The sequence below is a fragment of the Vanellus vanellus genome (assembly GCF_965231255.1).
Source record: "Vanellus vanellus genome assembly, chromosome: 11".
In the NCBI taxonomy this organism is placed as follows: domain Eukaryota; kingdom Metazoa; phylum Chordata; class Aves; order Charadriiformes; family Charadriidae; genus Vanellus; species Vanellus vanellus.
The window spans coordinates 14499054-14519316 of record NC_138916.1 but is presented as its reverse complement, the minus strand read 5'-3'; the positions used below and the strand labels follow the sequence as shown (position 1 = coordinate 14519316).

Below are 20263 nucleotides of genomic sequence, written 5' to 3'. Positions count from 1 at the left end.
CTCTAGATTTACAGTTTGGAGCTATATAGTCACTGAAAAAAACCAGCTTATTTTCCACTTCCCTCCATATTTTCTTTGCTTGCTCTGTTGCCTTATGCTATCAGAACCCCGCATAATCTGTGACATTTCTTCAAAGCCCGATACTGGTATTAGTAAAGTCTATAGAACAAAATTCTGGTTTTGCAGACCTGTGCAGTACCCTAAGACTTCTTTTCCTCCTCATTCTGTATAGACATTCCTTACAGAAACTAAGGTGCATTTTACATGAAACTGGAAGAGAGCATACATCTTCGGACAGTGAGCCAGATTTTGGTCAGAGCAGTACCAATACAAACTCTACATAGGAACAGCTTCTCTGCGTTTGTACAAAAGAGTAGAATTTGGTCACCGGCAACCGGAAACTAGGAGAGCCTAGGACAGAATTTTATCGGGTGACACCTACAAAATGTTGCTATCAATATTGGTATATTTTCTATATTTCATGTTTTACGAAACAAAATCTATTGTTTAATTTTTCATTTGGTAATGCCACAAATAATTTAATTTCTTTAGTGATTACCAAATTATAGAAAGCTGTTGTTCTGACACAGGTAAACAGCACTGTAAGCTGACTAACTTGTCCTGCTTAATTTAACTAGGCAAGTAGGGCCATATGCGGAAGTACTACACAAAAGGATCACTTATGCAGTTACATGTTCTGGAAAGGTCTTCTCCACCTATGTATACTACCACCAATGCCAGAGAAACAAAAATTGCCCTTTAATCTTTCCAGTGGGTAATCTCTAATGTTCTCATGGAACCTCCATACCTACACTAGTAGCATAGCAACCATTATCAGGCTAGTAGAATTCAATCTGTCTTCATTAGCTCTGGACACGTGTGAGTCACTAACACCTGTCAGTAGATAGACTACTTAGCAAAATATGTACTGCTATATTCTAATACATCAGAGTAATACCATTTGAACCAACATTACTATTGTATGTACAGATTTCTTAAACTGTTACGAAGGCTCTCCAGTGATACCTTGTTTCTTTTCCAATGGATATTTAGGAAGAGTTTCTCATGAATTAGAGAGCAGAATGACTATCAGAGAAAAAGAAAAACACTATAAACACTACAAAAGTTTCTGCTGTCCACGTTGATTCTACATCTATGCCTACATTTCCCAGCACAGCTTTTTCACACTAGTCAAGCCTGTCCACTTACTACACAGAGCCTCAAATGAATTTAACACTTGAAAAGCAGATATGAATTCAAACATTTTGTATTAGGTCACAAAAAAAAAGTCTAAAAAGAGATACTTCTATCAACAAGCTTAGCCTTACCTATGTATTTAGCAGTCATTGCTCTAACAATCTGTTATCCAATAAGTGGCAAGGTCCAGCCACTTACTAATGGAGAGAGGACCAAATCAGATAGCCAGGCTGGAAGGACAGGAGCTGCACCAGCCACAGCCCTGTCCCACTGCTCCTAGGCAAGGTATGCAGAAGAGCTAGAGGTAACAGCCAAGGTACTCAGAGAGCCCAGGCAAATTTGCAGTAATTAAGCAAATACAAAGTCCAGCCAGCAAATCAGTCTATGAGCCTAGCTTACAGCTAGGCACAATCACAACAGAACTTAAAGAGTGACTGAACCCCAGGCCAGAGCACAAATCGAGTTCCTACATCCATGGGCGAGGTGTGGGTGGAAGCCCCAGGTGAAGCTGGTCAAGGTCCTTTAAGGCATATTAGTGGACTCAGAGCCCTGACAACATTTTGGAACCTATACTAACAGATTGCTCACACATGGCTAGAATCAGTTTGCAGATACCAAAGGTAAAGGATAGCAAAAAGTTCAGTTGACATTTTCCTGGTTTTTATTGTACCACTGTATTGCTGTATTTTTTTCACTTAATTTCACCAGCTCAAGATCAAGGCCTGATTATGATACATGAAAAAAATCCACAAATATTTTTTAAGTTTAGCGGTTTTTTGTTTGTGGTTTGTTTTTTTTTTTATTCCAACTTTGCGGAATCTGCTTAATACTGTCTAAATCTCCCATATTTACATTTTCCTACAAAAGGACTATTTGTAGTAAAGCTTTTACTGTGCTTGAGTATGGGATATATACCTTTCCCCACAATTTTTCCTGATGCCCTCTGTATCTCTTAATCCTGAAACATTCCTGATATCTTCATACTTGAAACAATATGAAAAGATGGTACAGGCTTATCTCTGCATGAATTCCTCAGCTACACTTGTGGTCTAAGCAGTACAGACTACAGTCTTAATAATAAAAAAAAAAAAAAGTCAGAAAAAATGTCAGAAAGGAAATAATCAGTAACAGATTTCCATTACACTCTTCTTAAATTGCCACCTTCTGTTCTCATATAGGGAGAGTAGGTGAAGAACAAAAAAGATAAAACTAGCTCAGACTATTTTTGAACTATTTCTTTCAGCTGGTTTTGTTTGCACTCTTACAAAGCCTTGGCAGGCAAGGAAAATATTCTCAGAATAGCAGATTTTTTGCTTTGTTCTACATCTGTTCCAAAACCATACAATTGTATTTGAACAGCTGGCCAGTAACATGCAACTATCAAACATGACAATGACATATGATCACAGTGTTCTTTGTAGAGGACTGAGGTTTCAAAGCTGAATTAAACCCTCAGATTTACACATCTTGGTCTTAGAGGTACATATTCAGATTTAAATCATACTTTTTATTTTTCTTGAATTGAGCTTTCTATTGGCAATGAAGAACAAACAAGTACTCATTATATCAAAATAAAAAACTGGAATTGCTCTGCAGAAAAGAATTTCCTGGTGCTATTGCTAGGACTAGAACCAGAGGAGCTCAGTCTGGCCATATGTCATTGCTGTGCTACATGTAATTTGAGAGTTTTAAAATTGTATTTTAGGTTTTATGCAAATATGTAAAGAAGTTCAGAAAAAACCTTGATGAGCATCCATAACTCCTTCTGTGTCCTCATCGACTTTGTAACTTTGTATCCAGGGGTTCACATAACCCAATTTTGAAATGCCCCTTTACAATCTTGGGGCCAACTATGTTGTCCTCCTATGTTATGTGCCTGCCGCCCTATATGGAGAAGCTTGAATTTACACCTACAACCTTCATAAAATCTCTCTTTACATTTAAAGAACTCTAAGAGGATGTCAAGACTATTCTTCTGGGTAGGAAATAACATTGACCTAAACTAAGCTTTTAAGTAAAGTTTCTTGTAACTGCTGCAACAAACACCATAATTAACAGTTATAATAACGTTCAGAGATTTTTATGCTCATACTGAATGAGATCTGTACAGCATCTGCTCTCCAAAATATAAGTGAAAAACAAAAGGGCAAATTAATCAGCTATTGGAGGAAACTGACGACTATCACAGTGCACGTCACTACTAAAGAAGTGCTGAAGCAACTTGCTTATTGAACGATTATTTTTATAAAATGTATTTAGTGTAAGATGCTGCAGACCGCTTCACACGTTTGTCGTGATGCAAGTTCCCTTTCCCCCTCCTTTCTCCCTTCTGCTCACACATCAGCTTTCAGCTGAAACACTGTAGCACTGGGATGGCTGACAGCTGCCACAGCCTAACTTGAAAGCTAAAAAAGCCCACAAACAACAAAACAAAGAGCACGGGCTAGCTTATTTTCATCAGCTGAACAAAATGAAAAAAAAAAAAACAAAACAAAACACAGGCGAAACAGGCAGAGCACTGACACGGCAGCATGTTGGAGTGTGAGCGTCACTGCAGCTGCCATGCATCTTCCTAAATCTGGGATTATTTTTTTTTCACCCCGACCCCTTGCACCGGTTTGTGGAAACGCCGGGCTGCTGTCGCTTTTCCTGACAGCTCCTTCCCCGCCCTCTCCGGGCAGCACCATGGGACTGATGAGATGCCGCAACACATATGCACAATATAAAGCAAAGAACAAATATAATAAAATAAAATTAAAAAAAAAAAAAGAAAGAAAAAAACCTGCAGCAAAGGTGTATTTTCTAGGCGGAGCCGGCGGGGCGGCAGCGGGGAGCACCCTAGCCCTTTAAGCTGCCCACCCTGGCCCGCAGGCCGCGGCGGCAGCTGCCGGCTATTTATACACGGGCGGCGGCGGGCGCTGGGAGGCTTGCGCGGGGCGGTCCCGGCAACGGCAGCGGCAGCGGTGGCGGGGCCCGGGCCCGGACCGGAGTCTGCCATGGCCACGGTTCTCTCCTCCCCGCCGGTGAGCGGGAACCGTTCCCTCAGCTGTGCCGCTACCTCGCCGCTGAGCCCGACGCGGTTGAGCCGGCTGCAGGAGAAGGAGGAGCTGCGGCAGCTCAACGACCGCCTGGCCGCCTACATCGAGCGGGTGCGGGCGCTGGAGGCCGACAAGTCGGCGCTGCAACAGCGGCTGGCCGAGCAGGAGGCGGGCGGCGAGCGGGAGCTGCAGAGCCTGCGGGTCCGCTACGAGGCGGAGCTGGCCGATGCCCGCCGGGCGCTGGACGATATCGCCATCGAGCGGGCCACGCTGCAGATGGAGCTGGGCAAGATCGGCGAGGAGCACCGGCAGCTGCACAGCAGGTCGGTGTCCCGGTCCGCCCGCCGCACCTGCCCGGTCTCCAGCGGGGGACCGCCCCGGGGCCGCGGCCGCCTCTTTGGGGCTCTTGCAGGGCCAGGGGAAGGGGATGTTGCTCACCAGCAGCTGTGTGCTGGGGAGGGAGTGCTCAGTGCTGTGGGGTGTCTGGGTCGTGGGGACACCTCACAAGTGTGTCCCTGGGAGGCTGGGGTGTCTTGGTTAGGAGAAATCCTAATGTCTGTTCTGAAGATGTGCTGCTGGACCACTCCCTGTGATGGGTGTGGAGGTTCCCCCAGAACTTGAGGTGTTGGGTGGCCTTATGGAGATAGTATTGCATGAATGCATCACTGACTGGGTTTGGCACCATACCTGTGTTTCTAAACACTCAAGAAGCTGCTATGCTGGAAAGCATCTAGAAAGTTTTGGGGGTAGGGGAAGGAGTCTCTGTGTGGAGTCAGCTTGCATCTCTTTTGGGCTTTTTAGCTTCCCTAGAGGGGAATACACAGAGAAGGTAGTTCTGTGAGCAGTACAGCTTACCTGGTTCAGGCTGGTACTTCACAGAAATTGACCTAGTGGCATTTAGGTCTTGACTTGCATGCTATGGGGATGAACTGGCTGCTGTTTCAGGCTTGACTTTCTTGCCAGCTGTGTATCCTAAGCCTGGCATCATCTTGTTGGCTAGTCTCACCAAGCCTGCAACAAAGGGGTGGCCCAATGTAAGTGCAATCAAATCCTCTTGAAGGAGGGAAAAAGGTGGATAGTGAAGGGGAAGGAACAAGTGTCCAATCCCAACGAGCTTTCTTTATGGATATATACAGAGTGCTAGCATTGCTAATTGTTTTAATGTCCCATTATACTGCTAAATCAATTACAGACTTGCCATAATTTTACTGTCCCCAGGCCCTCTAATTCTTGTTATAAACTTGTAGCACCTTTAGGCAGCAGCTTTTTCTTTTAACATTTGTATGGCGCAAATACTGCCTCCTCATAGGCTCAGTAGGACTCAAGTAGCTGTTCTACTTGGGAATAAAATGTGTTTTTACTCTAAACTTCTGGTTTTAGCTGCTTAGAAGTTCTTGGGCTTGTCTCATTCATGCTGGGTTTTGGCTCATAGATCTGTTTCATAAATCTAACCAGCCACTTGAGTGGACAGTGAGGAGAGGGGCAATGCTAGTTCTAAAACTTTTCTGCAGCTCTTTGTGTTTATACAACTCTGGCTTTGTTTATAAAGCTTTAGGCTTGGCAGGTATGCAATCCTCTGAACTGATTTTTTTGTTTTCTTCAAAGTAACTAGGTCTTAGAAGTGGTTAACTTCACAGCCCATGGGAAATGATAACAGAGTACATGCTGCTTTCTGAAAGGACTAGACTGAAATCCTAATATTAATGTGTGTTGTATCTGGGATGTCTAACTGCAAATGTCTCAGATGACTTGGAACAAACTACTTTGAGGGTATCGTGCCCTTTATATATACACATCCTTTAAATAACCTGGAACTCTTATAGGATGGAATGTCACCAGATAACTTCCACGCAGCATTAACCATTGGCTCTTATTAATTGCTAGTAAAGAGACTTAAAGCTTCAGCAACAATGAAGTGTGCTTGCATTTCAGCTTTTTTCTTACTATTTAAACAGTGGTAATTGGAAGTAGGCCAAAGTCATTTGGGGAGGAGGAGCTGTGGATAAGCATATCAGTTAGTTGAATTTGGAGCCTGAGGAAGGTCAAAGCAACTACAGTAGCACAGCCCAGAGACAAGACTAGTTTCATTCTGCACCAGTGAGTAGAGATGTGCATTTTGCTACTGAACCTGAAATAAGCAGTGTAGCAAGCTGATGCTGTAAGAATGAATTCTGCAAATGCTGTTAATGTCCTCTCATCTTGACAAACTGGAGTCTGTTTCAAACCTACTGAACTCTTTTTGGTAAAATTATTTAAATTCTCCAGGTCAAACATATGTGGAACCCTGATTTACAAGGAATGCAAATGGCAGTGCCTCAAAGTTACTGCTTGCAATTGATAGTAAGCTGTGCTTAGTTCTGGAATGGTTGATACATGGAATGTTGTAGAGTACTATAACTGTCACTGCCTGCTGCATAATAATGTGAAGTGGTGTTCTGAACCCCAAACTTGGTTTAAAAGGGTAGTAAATACTCTTGTCAAAGCCAGACTTGTTAAATTGCTGTTCTTAAAGATGAAATGACTCACTGAAAATAATATTTGTCAGGAAAGAACAAAAGAAACCTGAACCTGGCTGTAGAGGCCTGCATCAGGGAAGTGGACTGTTAAAATGCAGATACTAATGGAATTTCAGTCTTGCATGTGCTTTGATTGCAGAATGGAATTTATATTATTTTAGGATGAAACCAGTCAATATTATGTGGTGTAGTTATATAACAGTCAATATTATGTAGTAGTGTTATTGACATACTTGTTAATATCATAACTAATACTCACAGTAAGTGGTAGTGGTAGCAGAGATCCCGAAAGGAAGGTGGCTAATGCCTAGAAAAGAGGGGAAAAAAAAAACAAAACAAAAAAAAAAAAAAACAAAAAACAAAAAAACTGTTAATACTAAAAAAGCCTACAATATATTATCTTGTTTTTCATTGTTACCCCACTAGAGTTACTTTTTATTTCCTGGAGTCGGAGTAAAGAATAAGTAACCTCTGCTAGCAAAACATTCGGTTTTGCGTCATACTCATGAAGTATGAGCCACAGACAACAAATGTCTCTGAAGAGCATGGCTAGAAAAGGCTTTGAGCAAGAACCTGATGCAGCCACATGCCCCAGGCCTGTGTTGGAACCAACCTTACCTGCATCCCTTCCAGCAGATGTTTGCGTAAACCCTTTTCTAAAATTCCAGATGATGGAAATTCCAGAATTCCCCCCTCCCCCCCCCCCCCCCCCCCCCCAGCAATGTGCTTCAGTGTTTAACTACTGTTGGTTTCCTCTCCCCAACATCTAATGCAAAGATTCCTCCCTGCAATTTAAGCCTGCAACTTCCTGTCTTTTCCACAACTGACATGGAAAACAGATTCCCTTCCTCTCTGCAGCAGTCTTTCTTGTGTGTAGAGACTGTTATGTCTCCTGTCAGTTTTCCCTTCTCTAGACTAAACAACCCTTACTTTTTTTCTAATCTTTCCTTGCAGTCCAAGGTTTCTAGAGCTGATCACTCCTGCAGAATGGCTTTGGACTGTCTCCAACTGATCTGCTCAGTTATCAACTGGAAAAGTCATTGTATGAATTACTAGAACTTGGCAGAACAGATTTTGCTAAAATAAATTGAAGAATTTACTCTTTGCATTCTCAAATCTGAGTTTTGAGCAGGAAGTCAGACTCTGGATAGTGGTCAGGCAACTGCAATGATTTTAGAAGTTAGAGCAGTCTGGGAAATTACCACCCCCTTTCTCTGACAGGAACTTGCTGTGGGCCCAGCACTTCTCTGCTGTGGTGCCAAGTAAAACTGGCAACTTAAACAACTGTATTGGCCATCCAGGTGGTACCTGAGGGCTCTGTACCTGAGTAATTGTGTGAGGAAATGGCCCTCTTCTGAAGGCAAAGCTTCTCTTGCCCTGTAGCTCCGCCATGATGTGAAGGAGGGAAGGGTGCCTGATGCTTCCTGAGGGAGAAGAGCCCCTTGCAAGGGTGCTGTGAGGGAAGCGCAGCTGCTGTGGGGGCTCGCTGTCCTGCGGCAGGAGCTGTGGCAGGCAAAGCCCCAGCCGGGGATGTGGGGCTGACAGGACCTGCTTGCCAGGGCTGGGACAGTGGCCTCCTGGGGACAAGTCTCCTGTGCTGTGGGCAGGAAAGTCCCAGGGGAGTTGTGAGGGAGGAATCGCACCCTCAGCAGCCAGAGCTGTGTTCTGCCTCTGCCCACAGAGGGGGTACTTTGCCCTCATGTGTGCCGAGCATCGCCTGCCACCCTGCCTCAGGAAAGCTGCTCGCACTCAGCCTGGCTGCCTGTAGGGGCTGCAGGGCCTCCCTCAGGTTGGAGGCGGCCTCTGTGGCTGCCCTCTCCTGGTGAGAGGGCCGTGTGGCGCTCTGCAGCCTCAGCAGCAGTGTGTTTTAATGGCCAGTAGGCACTTTGCCAAGAAGCTGGTGGTGGCTTTTCCCGCTGAAAGGAGGTGTCTGTGTGAGCAGCTTGTTCGGTGGTGGCAGGTCACGGTGGTCTGGTGACCTTTGGCTTTGAGTGTGACTAGTCCCTCCCTGTGGAGACAGCGGCCTGCGCTGTCCTTTCCCTTCCTGGTTGATAATGCCATGGAAAATAGCTGGCTTCCGCATAGGATTCACGCAAAACAAGCTGGAAACTGGGTCAGAAGTCTTTCTGGTTAAACAAATAATACTTGTCTGAGGGGCCTGTCTGTTTTATTTCTTTGAGCCTATTCTGTGCTTTCACAATTGTTAACCAACCTCTCTTCTGTTTCAGTTCTGCCACAGACCCCTGTGAAGGTAAATGCATTAAAAAAAAACTTTCTTGCTCACTAGCTGCAACTTATGAGTGTAAAATTATTACTTGCAGGAATTCAAAAAAAGAAGCAGACTTGAACCTGGCACAGGCGCATGTGAGAGACCTCGATGCTCAGCTGAACGCGAAGGAAGCTGATTTAGCAACAGCTTTGAATGAGAACCGAAGTTTGGAGAATAATCTTCGTGAATTAAAGGATGAAGTAGTCAGTGTAAGACTTGTTCCTGGAATGTCGATTTTGCTTTCATTCCTGAAGCTTTTGCTTGTTTTTTCCCCAGCTAATTATTGAGATTTAAAAGCAGGGAAAGGCTTATCTATGGCAAAGACAGGTAGAAAAAAGTTTTCTGCAATCCTAGTGAAAGCAAATGCTACTGATAGTTGGTCTGTTAAAATTTCCACCTGTTGTAGGTACCTTTAATTCTACTCTATGCCCACAGTATGTAATATTTTTTGTTCTAAGGACAAAGTTGAAATGTGTTGTATTGCTATAGCCCCTGTAGCATTTTCTAACATGTCAGCAAAGGCAGCATTTGATGGATCCTGCTTCACTATGCTTAAATCTAGGTAGAATAAATAAGTTCTGACTATTCAGTTTGGCACTGAGGAGAAGGACTTGGGGGTGCTGGTTGATCAGAAGCTCAATGTGAGCTGGCAATGTGCACTCACAGCCCAGGGGTTCCTGGGCGATTCTGCCCCTCTACTCCACTCTGGTGAGACCCCACCTAGAGTAGTGTCCAGCTCTGGAGTCCCCAACATAATAAGGACATGGACCTGTTGGAGCGAGTCCAGAGGAGGGCCATAGAGATGATCAGAGGGCTGGAGCACCTCTCCCACGAAGACAGGCTGAGAGAGTTTGGGTTGTGCAGTCTGGGGAAGAGAAGGCTCCGGGGAGATCTTATAGCAGCCTTCCAGTATCTGAAGTCCATCTACAGGAAAGATGAGGGACTCTTATCAGGGAGTGTAGCAACAGGACATGAGGTAATGGTTTTAAATTGAAAGAGGGTAGATGTAGATTAGATATTAGGAAGAAGTACTTCACTGTGAGGGTGCTGAGATACTGGAACAGGTTGCCCAGAGAAGTTGTGCATGCCTCACCCCTGGGCCAGGCTGGAAGGTGTCCCTGCCCATGGCAGGGGGTTTGGAACGAGATGATCTTTAAGGTCCTTTCCAACTCTAACCATTCTGTGATTTCTATGATATTTTTTTTTGTAGGCCCTTTGTGCTACTAAAATGAACTCCGCTTGAGTTGCTACTCTACCAGTGCATTTCTAAGAGCATAGTTTTTGTATCTTCATGCTTTGATGTAATCACTGAATGAGCTAATTTCAAATATTTAGGATAAAAACTTAAAAAAAAAAAAAAACCAAACAACCAAAACCTGCCCAAACTTTTATCATTAAAGCAGCACACTCCAATGCTGGAAGTGTATAATAGTTTGTCAACATAGTTAAGCTATATTTTAAGCTATATTTGGAGGATTTCACTTGTTAAGCATCAAACAAATGATATTGGAATTTAGGGAGAAGTTTGGAATACTTAATGTTGTGAAGGGGTGGAACGTATATGGATGGTACAATTGATTGATCAGAAGTCTACTTTGAGGAGTCAAACTTTAGCTAGTGGGATTAAAGGCTGCTCTATATTTGCCGTGTGGGAAATCTGGCCTACATAAAAATTAAATAGGGTTCTTCCTGTTGCTAATAGGCTGGATACCACTGAAATAAGAACTTAAACAGAGTAACCAACTTCACTTATGCAGTGTGTTTTGATTGCTGTGGGAATGAAGTTGAGTGACCTGTAATAAGTTGATTCTTGTAGTTTGGAAAAATGACTTCTTAATTTTGATTACCCTGATGTCTCTCTCTCCTAGCTGCAGCTGTCACTGGAAGATACCAAAGAACATCTCCACAGTGAAATGTTGAGGAGGGTGGACCTGGAAAATCATATGAAAACTTTACAGGAACAAATTATGTTCCAGAAGCGCCTTCATGAAGATGTATGTTTTAGCTTATCAACAAGTATCTTTTTTTTTTTTAGGTGTCCATGATCCCTGGATACACTTAAAAGCAAAGTTAAGATGTGCTTTATCCTTAAAAAGGTAACTAGCTGAGTCAACCTCTGACAGCCCACCAGCCAATAAAATCTACCAAAATAGGAAAAATATACAACCTCATGTTAACTGGCATAGTACCAATAGGTATCTGGAATATGAGATCATTTTCTTAGGCTGCACTTCTGAAGGTAACTACAATCCCAATATATTACTTTGTGTAACTGAAAGTGCATATATTACAATTACATTTAAATGATTCCACATGTTTGCTGGAAGCCTAAAATAATCGAAGAAGTTAAATCTCCTTTAATAAGCAACTTATGTTCCCTACTTTAACACTTATCAAAGGTGTCTGGTAACCTTTGTGTGAGAAGTCAGTCCACAAAATTAGAAAATGTGAATGTAAGCCAACTTCTTTCTGACTGGAAGGAATCTCAAAGTGTGTGGTTTAAGTGACAGAATTCCAATTTATCTAACCAAATACTGTTACTTTTTGAATAAAACAAGAATATTTAAAGTAACAGTGCTTAAAGAACACATGCATATACACTTCAGTTCTTAAGTAAAGCAGAGAAATCAATCTAGTCCAAAGAATTATTCTTAAAATCAAATTCAAGCTACTGCAGTTATTAGTTTACGTGATGTTGGTAGTGAGGAAGCAAAACAACCCAGCACAAGGTGGAAGTACCTGACCTAATGAATTAATATTAATATATGAATGAAGATTAATTTCCATGCACTCAATGATAAATCTGCTTCAATACTGAATGACTTGCTAAGCTGGTACAGTAAGTCAAGTCTCAAATGAAACTGTTTTGCCTTGCTTATTCTCTGAGGCATTTCTTCTCCTAGGAGCTCAAGGAGACGAAAAGAGTCCATGAGAGCAGGATAGCAGAAATAGAATCTGGCCGTCAGAGAGAATTTGAAAGTAAGCTCTCGGATGCTCTGCAGGGGCTCAGAAAACAACATGAAGAACAAATTCAAGGATACAAAGAGGAGCTGGAGCGAACATTCAATGCAAGAGTGAGTCTGTAAAAGATGCCAATAAAAGAGAACTTAAGGCCTCTGCACCTTGATATGATTAAAGTTACATAAACATAAAAGGACAACTGATAGAGCCCTTGTATTCAGTGCAGAGCTTCTTGGCATAAGTTGTTATGGAATTTCAAAGTGGTGTCAAACTTTAAAATAGGAATTCTATGAACACTTGGTCCCAAACAAAACTGATTCAAGCACCATACTGTCCCTTTGGGGAGCAATCAGGAATAGCTAATGTAATAAAGTTGATCATAATTCACACTTCTGACAAAGCTGAGAGCTTGTCTGACAAATTCAGGACTAAGGTGTGCTATGTTTGTATTACGCAATTTCAGTATTATTGATTGAAACTTAACCTACAGATTATAATTTTACTAAAATGCATAAAATAAGACATTCTTGCAGTTCTACAGGTGCACTTTTAAATGTGTGAGTGCAAAGGTCCCTTCCCAGTTGCTAGTACTGGATAATGGGGAGAGGGTGCCTATGGAAATAGCTTGACAGTTTGTCTTCCAGAACTGGTCTGTCACCTCTTTTCCAACATTAGCCACATATGCAGGAAAAAGTAATACTTCAAGCTTATACTCTTGGTAGGTAAGATCCCAGGGGTTTCTGGCTTGGACGCAGTGTATGGTATTGGTCTCCTAAATCTTGTTTAATACTCAGTGTAGAATCACATTGTCTGCTACTTTTCTCAACAAGTGCATGTGTTCATTTCTTCCTGGTTCTTCTGGCTTTCTCTATATTCCAACTTATATGCCAACTCGGTGAATTCCTTTGGATGTTTCTGTCCAGGTTTCCACTGGAATTCTGTGAGTGCCTATTGTAGTAGCATGGCTCTACTTTATCCTTTCTTGGAACATCTCAAGACTGAATTGCTCTAGAAATAGCTCAGTGCTGCTTATAGTGATGCAGGAACTACTTAGTAATAGAACTTTTGGGGAAGAGCAATAGTTTGATAAGCACATCTAATATCCTGTAGCCCCGTGCTTTGAAGCTGCTTAGCTTCTAAACATATTCTCCATTGTTCTGTTGGGAGAATCCATTTACTTCATATCTATACAAAGACTTCATGAATCTGTAACTGAAATATCCTAATCCAGCGATTTTCACTACTTGATTACCACTGACTTTTTCTGATGTGAATGTCAAACTTGTGTAAACCTCCCTGAAAAGCAATGAAAAACTTTCTGACCTGGACTATACTTAAATGTGCTTATACCAATAAAACATAACTATTTCCAAATGTAACAGCTGGAAATCACTTGGTTTTCCTTCCTTATTTAAAATACATGGTCATAAGCAACTCATTACTAACAGTGACTTATCCATAGGTGGAGAACGCCCAGATATCTGCAGCAAGACACAGTGACTTTGCCAATGCTGCTCGGGAGGAGCTGATGGAAACAAAGCTGAGAGTTGATGCTCTGACATCTCAAGTTAATCAATACCAAAGCCAGGTACTATCTTTATTTGTATATCCTTAGAATTATTTTAATTTAGATACTTAATTCAAAATACTGGCCTCTCCTCTCTAATTTTCAGTTATGATTTAATTGATTTTTCCCTCCCCTTAATTTTAGAATGTTGCTTTGGAGAATAGAATAAAGGAGCTACAGGGGGTGCTGGATTATGATCGTGATCTCCATCGAAGGCGTATGGCTGAAAAAGAGAAAGAAATGGCACAAGCCCAGCAGCAGGCACAAGCACAGTTGGAAGAATATGAGCATCTCTTAGATGTGAAACTGGCTCTAGATCTGGAAATAAATGCCTACAGAAAGATGCTGGAAGGAGAGGAACAGAGGTAGGCTATGACAAGATCCTCATATGAGGACTTGCTTCATCAAAGATCTCTACACTAATTAACTGTATATTCTGCAGAACATGGAGGAGGCAAGAAATAAATATCAAGTATGTGATTAGTGCCATAATTTACTTCTTGAAGCATAATCTTCTTGTAGACAGTATTTATATCCCACATCCACCACATGGTGTAGTAAGATGCAGTAACTTGATGAATCCAACTGATAAAGTTCAAAGGTCCGTTAGACATCTCTTCCTAGAACCAAACCTTCTCAAAGCCTTGTGCTACATCCTAGAAATATATCAAAGACAGTGCTTAAGTTTCATGAATGAAACTATCAACTCCCAACTATCCGGACACTGCCTGGTAAGAACAACATGGACTCAATGCATGCTAAGAAGGGTCAAAAACTTAAACTACTTCCGCTAAAGTCTGTGTCTGTAGAGACTTTAAAGGAATACTTGTTGCAGTTGGGAATCTTCTTATTGACATAAGCTTGCTCTGAACTCTAGGGCTGGGGCTGTCTTCCAGGCTTAACAAGCTACTTTAGCTACTCCTGCCAGTAAAAATAAAATCTTATATTTAAGACTTCATGGAAAGCTTGGATATAAGAAGCTGTTAGGCTTGGCTATAGTGGGAGGATAGAAGTGACATGAAATAAGCAGATCAGATATTCAAGTGAATGTTATCTGACTCCCTTGTAGGCTAAAGCTGTCACCCAGTCCATCTTCACAGAGCACCGCAACTCAAGCGACAAGTCAAGGGCGACGGCTCCTACACGGGAAGAAAAGGAAAGTGAAAGAAGCCAGAAAGAGAGGGCACAGTGCTGGATTTAAGACTGTTCAGCATGCTTCATCTTCTGGAAATGTATCTATTGAAGAAATCGATGCAGATGGGAAATTTGTCAGGCTTAAAAACAAATCTAATGAGGTATTTCTATACATTCAAGTCTACATGGCCTTCACTGCAGAGCATGACTTCTTGAGAACTGCCTTGTAGTTTAGGAAGAGATGACAATAGGGAAGGAATTGAAGAGACAAGGGAAGAGTACTGCCAAACTAAATACGAAGTAGGGAATTCTCAGCTAACCTGGCGGCTCTCAAGAGAAGACTAGAGACTGATTCTTTCTTTTTTTGTACTGCAGGTGTTTTGTTCACAGCAATGTCTGGGAGGTGATTTTGGGGGGAGGTGCACTGGGTTCTAACACTGTCGGTTGTTTCTCATCAGGTTCAGTCTAGCACTATCAGAAGTACTACTTATTCTTGAACTAATGTGCTTAGTAAATTGGATAAAGACAGCTTCCTATTACTTACAAAAGCTTAAAACAGCTAAACGGGTGAACAGAGCTGACAGTATCTAATCCACATAGAGGGTTTATCTGACCAATTACATAATTCTTTGACTAGTCTGCAAATCCAGAATTATTAGAATTAATCCTCAGAGCTCCAAAACTTGTGGCTGGTAGCTTAGCCACTTCAGCCTGAGATGCCTTAAAACCTTCACAGGCCACTATCTGTTATATATATGGCCCAAGTTGGTAGATGGGCATGACCAACTTCATTTATCAGAATCTCCCTCATAAAGAGCATCACAATCCCTCTTCAACAGAAGGCAAGAATAGATGTGCCTAAACTTGTGGGGCTAAGGTTAATCCTAAGGAAGTACCGGGAGAAATCATAGGGAGGCTTTAATGGAAACTTTAATTTTGAGGAAGCCTTCATCAGATTCTTGTATGCTACAGGAGTGGAACTAAAACTGACCCTTGAGTCTGGAAAGAACCCTGCACTTGTAAGATATGGTGTTCATCTGTAATGCTGAGAGAAACTTATTGTCCCACAGGATCAACCACTCCATGGATGGGTGTTAAGAAGACATCTTGGAAGTGTGCCAGATGTAACATACAAATTTCCTTCACAGTTCACTCTTCAGGCGGGCCAAGTAGTTACAGTAGGTAGTGGTTTTGTAAAACTTACTCAGAGCTGTTCTTGTTATGTTAGATAGCTATAGAGATTCACGTAATAAGGAAAACTAAATTGATACTATAAGTGCCTAAAACCTAAAATCCTTATATTATGTGGAGAGGATGATGGGGAAAAATCCTTGCAACAACTTGATCTGAAATGCTGACTAAATTTTCTTTAATGCTAGATATCTTGGATTGAACTTGGATCATTCCAGATGGGAACAGGCTGTCATTGAGAACAGAATCAATATATTCTAGTTTATTCTTAGGGTTCCCCATACTCCTGTGACTTTATACAAGTTGTGCAAAGACTTTTGCTGTTGCTAAAAGCTTTAGTCCACTACAGTTCCCCAATGCTGAGCTCATGGTTTATGGTACTAAGCTAAATATTAGCTCTAAAGTCATACTCTTAGGTACATTTAGATAGTGATCAAAGAGCCTAATTCTATGTTCTGCACTCCAAACTCTGTACAAGCTTGCTCAAGAGATCTGTGAGTGACACCAGGCTAGAGGCTATCTTGTATGTGCAAATTGCTGCCATGTGTATGTCTGTAACTATGGCTTGTCTCTGTGACTCAAATGGCATGCATATCCAAGCATGGCTACCTCTACATCAGGTAGAAGCTGTTAACAGCCTTTTCTGCACTGTTTTACAGCCTTCAGTTTAAAAAAAAAAAAAAAAAATCGCCATCATTCTTGATAGTCCTGAAAAGAACTAACCTGCCAGGGATCACAGTAGTTCAGTTTCTGTTACCAGACTTCTTTGGTATTGGAGTACTTAAGAGTTGTGTATGTTAGACTGAATCCTAATCTAACTACAAATAAGATTCTTCAGAATTTCACTCTAAATCTGTTGCAGATCTGGGGTGCAGCTGCTGGTGTAAGCCCAGGTCCTAGTGATCTGGTCTGGAAGTCTCAGAAGTCATGGGGAACTGCGGATAATATTGGTGTTACACTTATCACAGACGATGGTGAGGTAAATGAGAGAGTAAAGAGCTTCTACTTTCCTAATACTAAACTTGTTTGTACTTAATTCTTGAGGGTTCTTGGTGGCAATTCAATTGTATTCTAGGAACTTGCAGAGAGGAAGATAATGCATGTACCCAGAGGAGAAGAAAGCAGTGAGCAAGATGATGACTATGAAGAAATAACTGGAAGTGAAATGGAGTTTCCAACTCGGGTAAGCTACCCGAAGCTTAAATACATGCTATCCACAGAGTCATTCAGTAGCCGTTTCTTTTCATTACTGTATGAAAAAATTCCCTAAGCATTTTCCTATATCCTACAACTCTTCATATTTTTCTTGATGTCAGACCAAAAGAAGAAAAAAGAAATGTTGTTTGGTGTCATGATAGTGGTTCCTGTGAGCCTCCTTAAGCAGGTGAGATGGTGAGAATCATGCTTGTCATCTCATAGAAAACTGCTTCATTAATAGTGCTGCAGTCTGTCGTCCTATTTAGGATGTAGCTTGCATGGCTTTGCATCGGAAGTGGAATTGATGCTTTGCTTATTCTCTGGTTGAATAAGATCAAATAGTAGCATTAATTGTTTGGTCTCTTACTACTGACACACTGAAAAATACTAGCTTTAACATCTGTTCCATCTAAACATCTGACTATGAATGAACTTAAAAGCTGTTAGCCCAAGAACAGAACGCAAATGCTAACTAGATATTTCTTATTTATGTGGGATGAATGACTTCTCTGACACTCCAAAGAGTGTCCCTGAATGGCTCTTAAAATAAACTTAAGTTCATACTGAAGAAATCTAATATTTCCATTCAGAAGTATTAAAAGGCTGAAATAGAAGTTCTCAGTGTATTGATTGCCTAAATATCTCTTAAATTCAAGCATGAGTGTGAGACCCTTTTGTTCCAGCTCACTTCCAGGAACTACTTTTTCTCATCTTGTTGTGCAAAGTAGGTATCTCAGCCTTGCTTCAGCCATAAATACTTCCTTCAATACTTTCCAAGTGAACTTCAGTACAGATGCAGGCCATGGTAATGGAATTAATATAGTCAAATAGGATAAGCATGTTTTGCCTTTAATATACTTATAATCCTTTGGCTACAATTTGCATATTGTGATGCCCTGTGAAAGACTCTCTAGCCCCTCCAAATGGCTTTTGACTGATCATATTATGAGTCTGAACACCTGCATATTGGATGCTCCTAGTGTACTTTGAGACACTAGTAGTCAGGTATCTTTAACTGCTGAAGTAGTCTAAAACAGAGCTAATACAAGGGTTTTAAATTGATCATAACTGAACAATTATGAACTGTACTTGAGCCTTGAGTTGGTTTGCTTCTTGACTTGAAATAGCACTTGCTGGAAATACCAATACCTGAGCACAGGGGGATGCCTAGCTAAAAATTCATTCTCCCCCTCCTGCTGACTCAGCATGTTGAGCTACAACAACTCTTGCTAAAACTGATCCTACACAGTTACAAGGAGTACATGCATCTTACTGCACCAGGTCTTAAAGCCCCCACCATTCCCTAGATACTTTCATAACATACCTGTCTGAAAACTGTAAAGTATCTTAGTACTGTCTTTCTGAAGAAAATGTACCTCAAACAGGCAGTTACTGCCTGCTGCTTGGTTCTTTCCTTGTCCTTCTTTCAAACAGAAAATCTGAGTAAACATCTATTGATATAATACCATCTGGCTTAAAGGCTGTTTATCAGTCTCCTGACTTACATGCACATTCTTGTAATATCTTCAGTCTCACTGAAGGAGGGTGAGACCCTGTTAAATAGGCTATTGAGAAAGGTTCTATAATGCTATTCTGCATGGCACATGCCAAAATGGTTCAAGTAACACTAGTGGAAGCTTTAGGCTCATAAAGAGACCTAGTGATACAAGCTGCTCTTCATGTTTGGAATAGGGCCTCTCTCTCTTTTTTTTTAAAGGCTCTTCATTTGAATTGACTAATAATAAGGCTCATTTGGCAATCAGTGATGGAAAGCAAAAGTATCTTTTTTTCCTTAAGCCTCTAATCTGTTTTATCAGCAACTTTACAATACAGTTGTATGCCACTTATGGTAAGAATCAATTCTAATACTCCCACTCAAATGTTAATGTCATTCCTGTCTGCTGAATTCCTATCAAACCTTTGCTATTAGTACCTCTATGCTTCTGCTGCATTGTAGTATTGAAATAGTGGCAGCTTAGTGAAAAAGTTAACTTCTTGCATGCAGTAAAATAATGCAAAGAAAGCATGCTGTGCTTTTAAAGGGAGATGGGGTTACCATGGTTCTTGCTTCTGTTTTTGCCATCCTAACTAAGGTAGCATGAATCTGCATGCCAGCTGAATTTTGATGGTTCAGAACTAAGGTACTGATAGCTCAATAGCCTTTCATTAAGGAAGGCACAAGCTCATGTATTGCATGGACTTGCATTCTTAAAAGCTTGTTTTCTTTTCCCCCCCACCCCCAAATCATCTAGTATAGTTAAAGTACTGGCTCTCCTGAAAACCTGCTTTTCTTTATCAATAAGTAACTATATTGACAAAACACTAAAAATCCCACGCACCTATATGAGGATCAAGTAGGTAACCAGCAATAAATACTGTATGTACACATGCTAATTAGCCTAATGTCTTGATGTTTTATTTCTGCAGCAAAATGAGGATGCCAGCTGTTCTATCATGTAATGTGGACGAAGAGATGATCATCTGAAAACAAGTGTCAATCACAGGTGACATAGACTACATGTGTCTTGGTATCTTTTGCAATATCTGAAACTTGGAATTCACATCTCCCATCTGATCTTTCTGTAAGAAACATTGTCCACAACATGATGAAATTTCCTACCTTCTGATACTGGACCCTGTTCTTGGATTCACTGGTATAAAGAGCAGTAGAATACAAGATCCATGTGAAGTTATTTTTATTTTAACACCAGGATCTGGTGTCCATGACCTGCTGAAACAGAGGATGGTACACAGTTTACAAAACTTCTAAACATATGCCCTAGAAGGATGCTAAATACTTGACAATTCTGAGATGGTGTTTCTCTATAGGTGTAATTTCTGTTTCAGGCCTGAATGGGAAATTATATAGGCCAGATCACACCCTAGCTTTCACCTTGAGCAAGTCTGAACTCAGCTGAAGTAAAAACACTATCTTGAAGAGTACTGAGTGTCCGTAATGCCTCCTGCTCAGATCCTGATGCTGAAATAGATGAAACTGGTCTACATCACCTGCTAGAGAGAAATGTTTTAAAATTGAAAGCCAGTTGTAAAAATACTCGCCTTATTACATGTATGGTTTCTATATTCTATAGAAAATCCACCAGTTTCAATACGCCTAGATACAGTATATTACAGCATAGCTGTGTCAAAATGATCTTGGACAGGTGTACCCAGTAAATGTGAACAAGCATCT

At 41.3% G+C, this 20263-nt stretch overlaps 1 protein-coding gene across 1 annotated transcript; it reads left to right on the top strand.

Moving 5' to 3' along the window:
• Positions 1-4193: 4193 nt before the first annotated feature.
• On the top strand, positions 4194-19689 carry LOC309676184 (lamin-B3-like; the record flags this gene model as incomplete). The annotated part of the gene is made up of 12 exons (XM_082488676.1): positions 4194-4558; positions 9073-9229; positions 10889-11014; positions 11924-12094; positions 13444-13569; positions 13693-13913; positions 14618-14843; positions 15753-15860; positions 16736-16852; positions 16949-17056; positions 17190-17257; positions 19498-19689. The coding sequence occupies 11 exons, from the start codon at positions 4194-4196 to the stop codon at positions 17226-17228; spliced, it is 1764 nt and encodes a 587-aa protein (XP_082344802.1). The 3' UTR covers positions 17229-17257; positions 19498-19689.
• Positions 19690-20263: the final 574 nt, after the last annotated feature.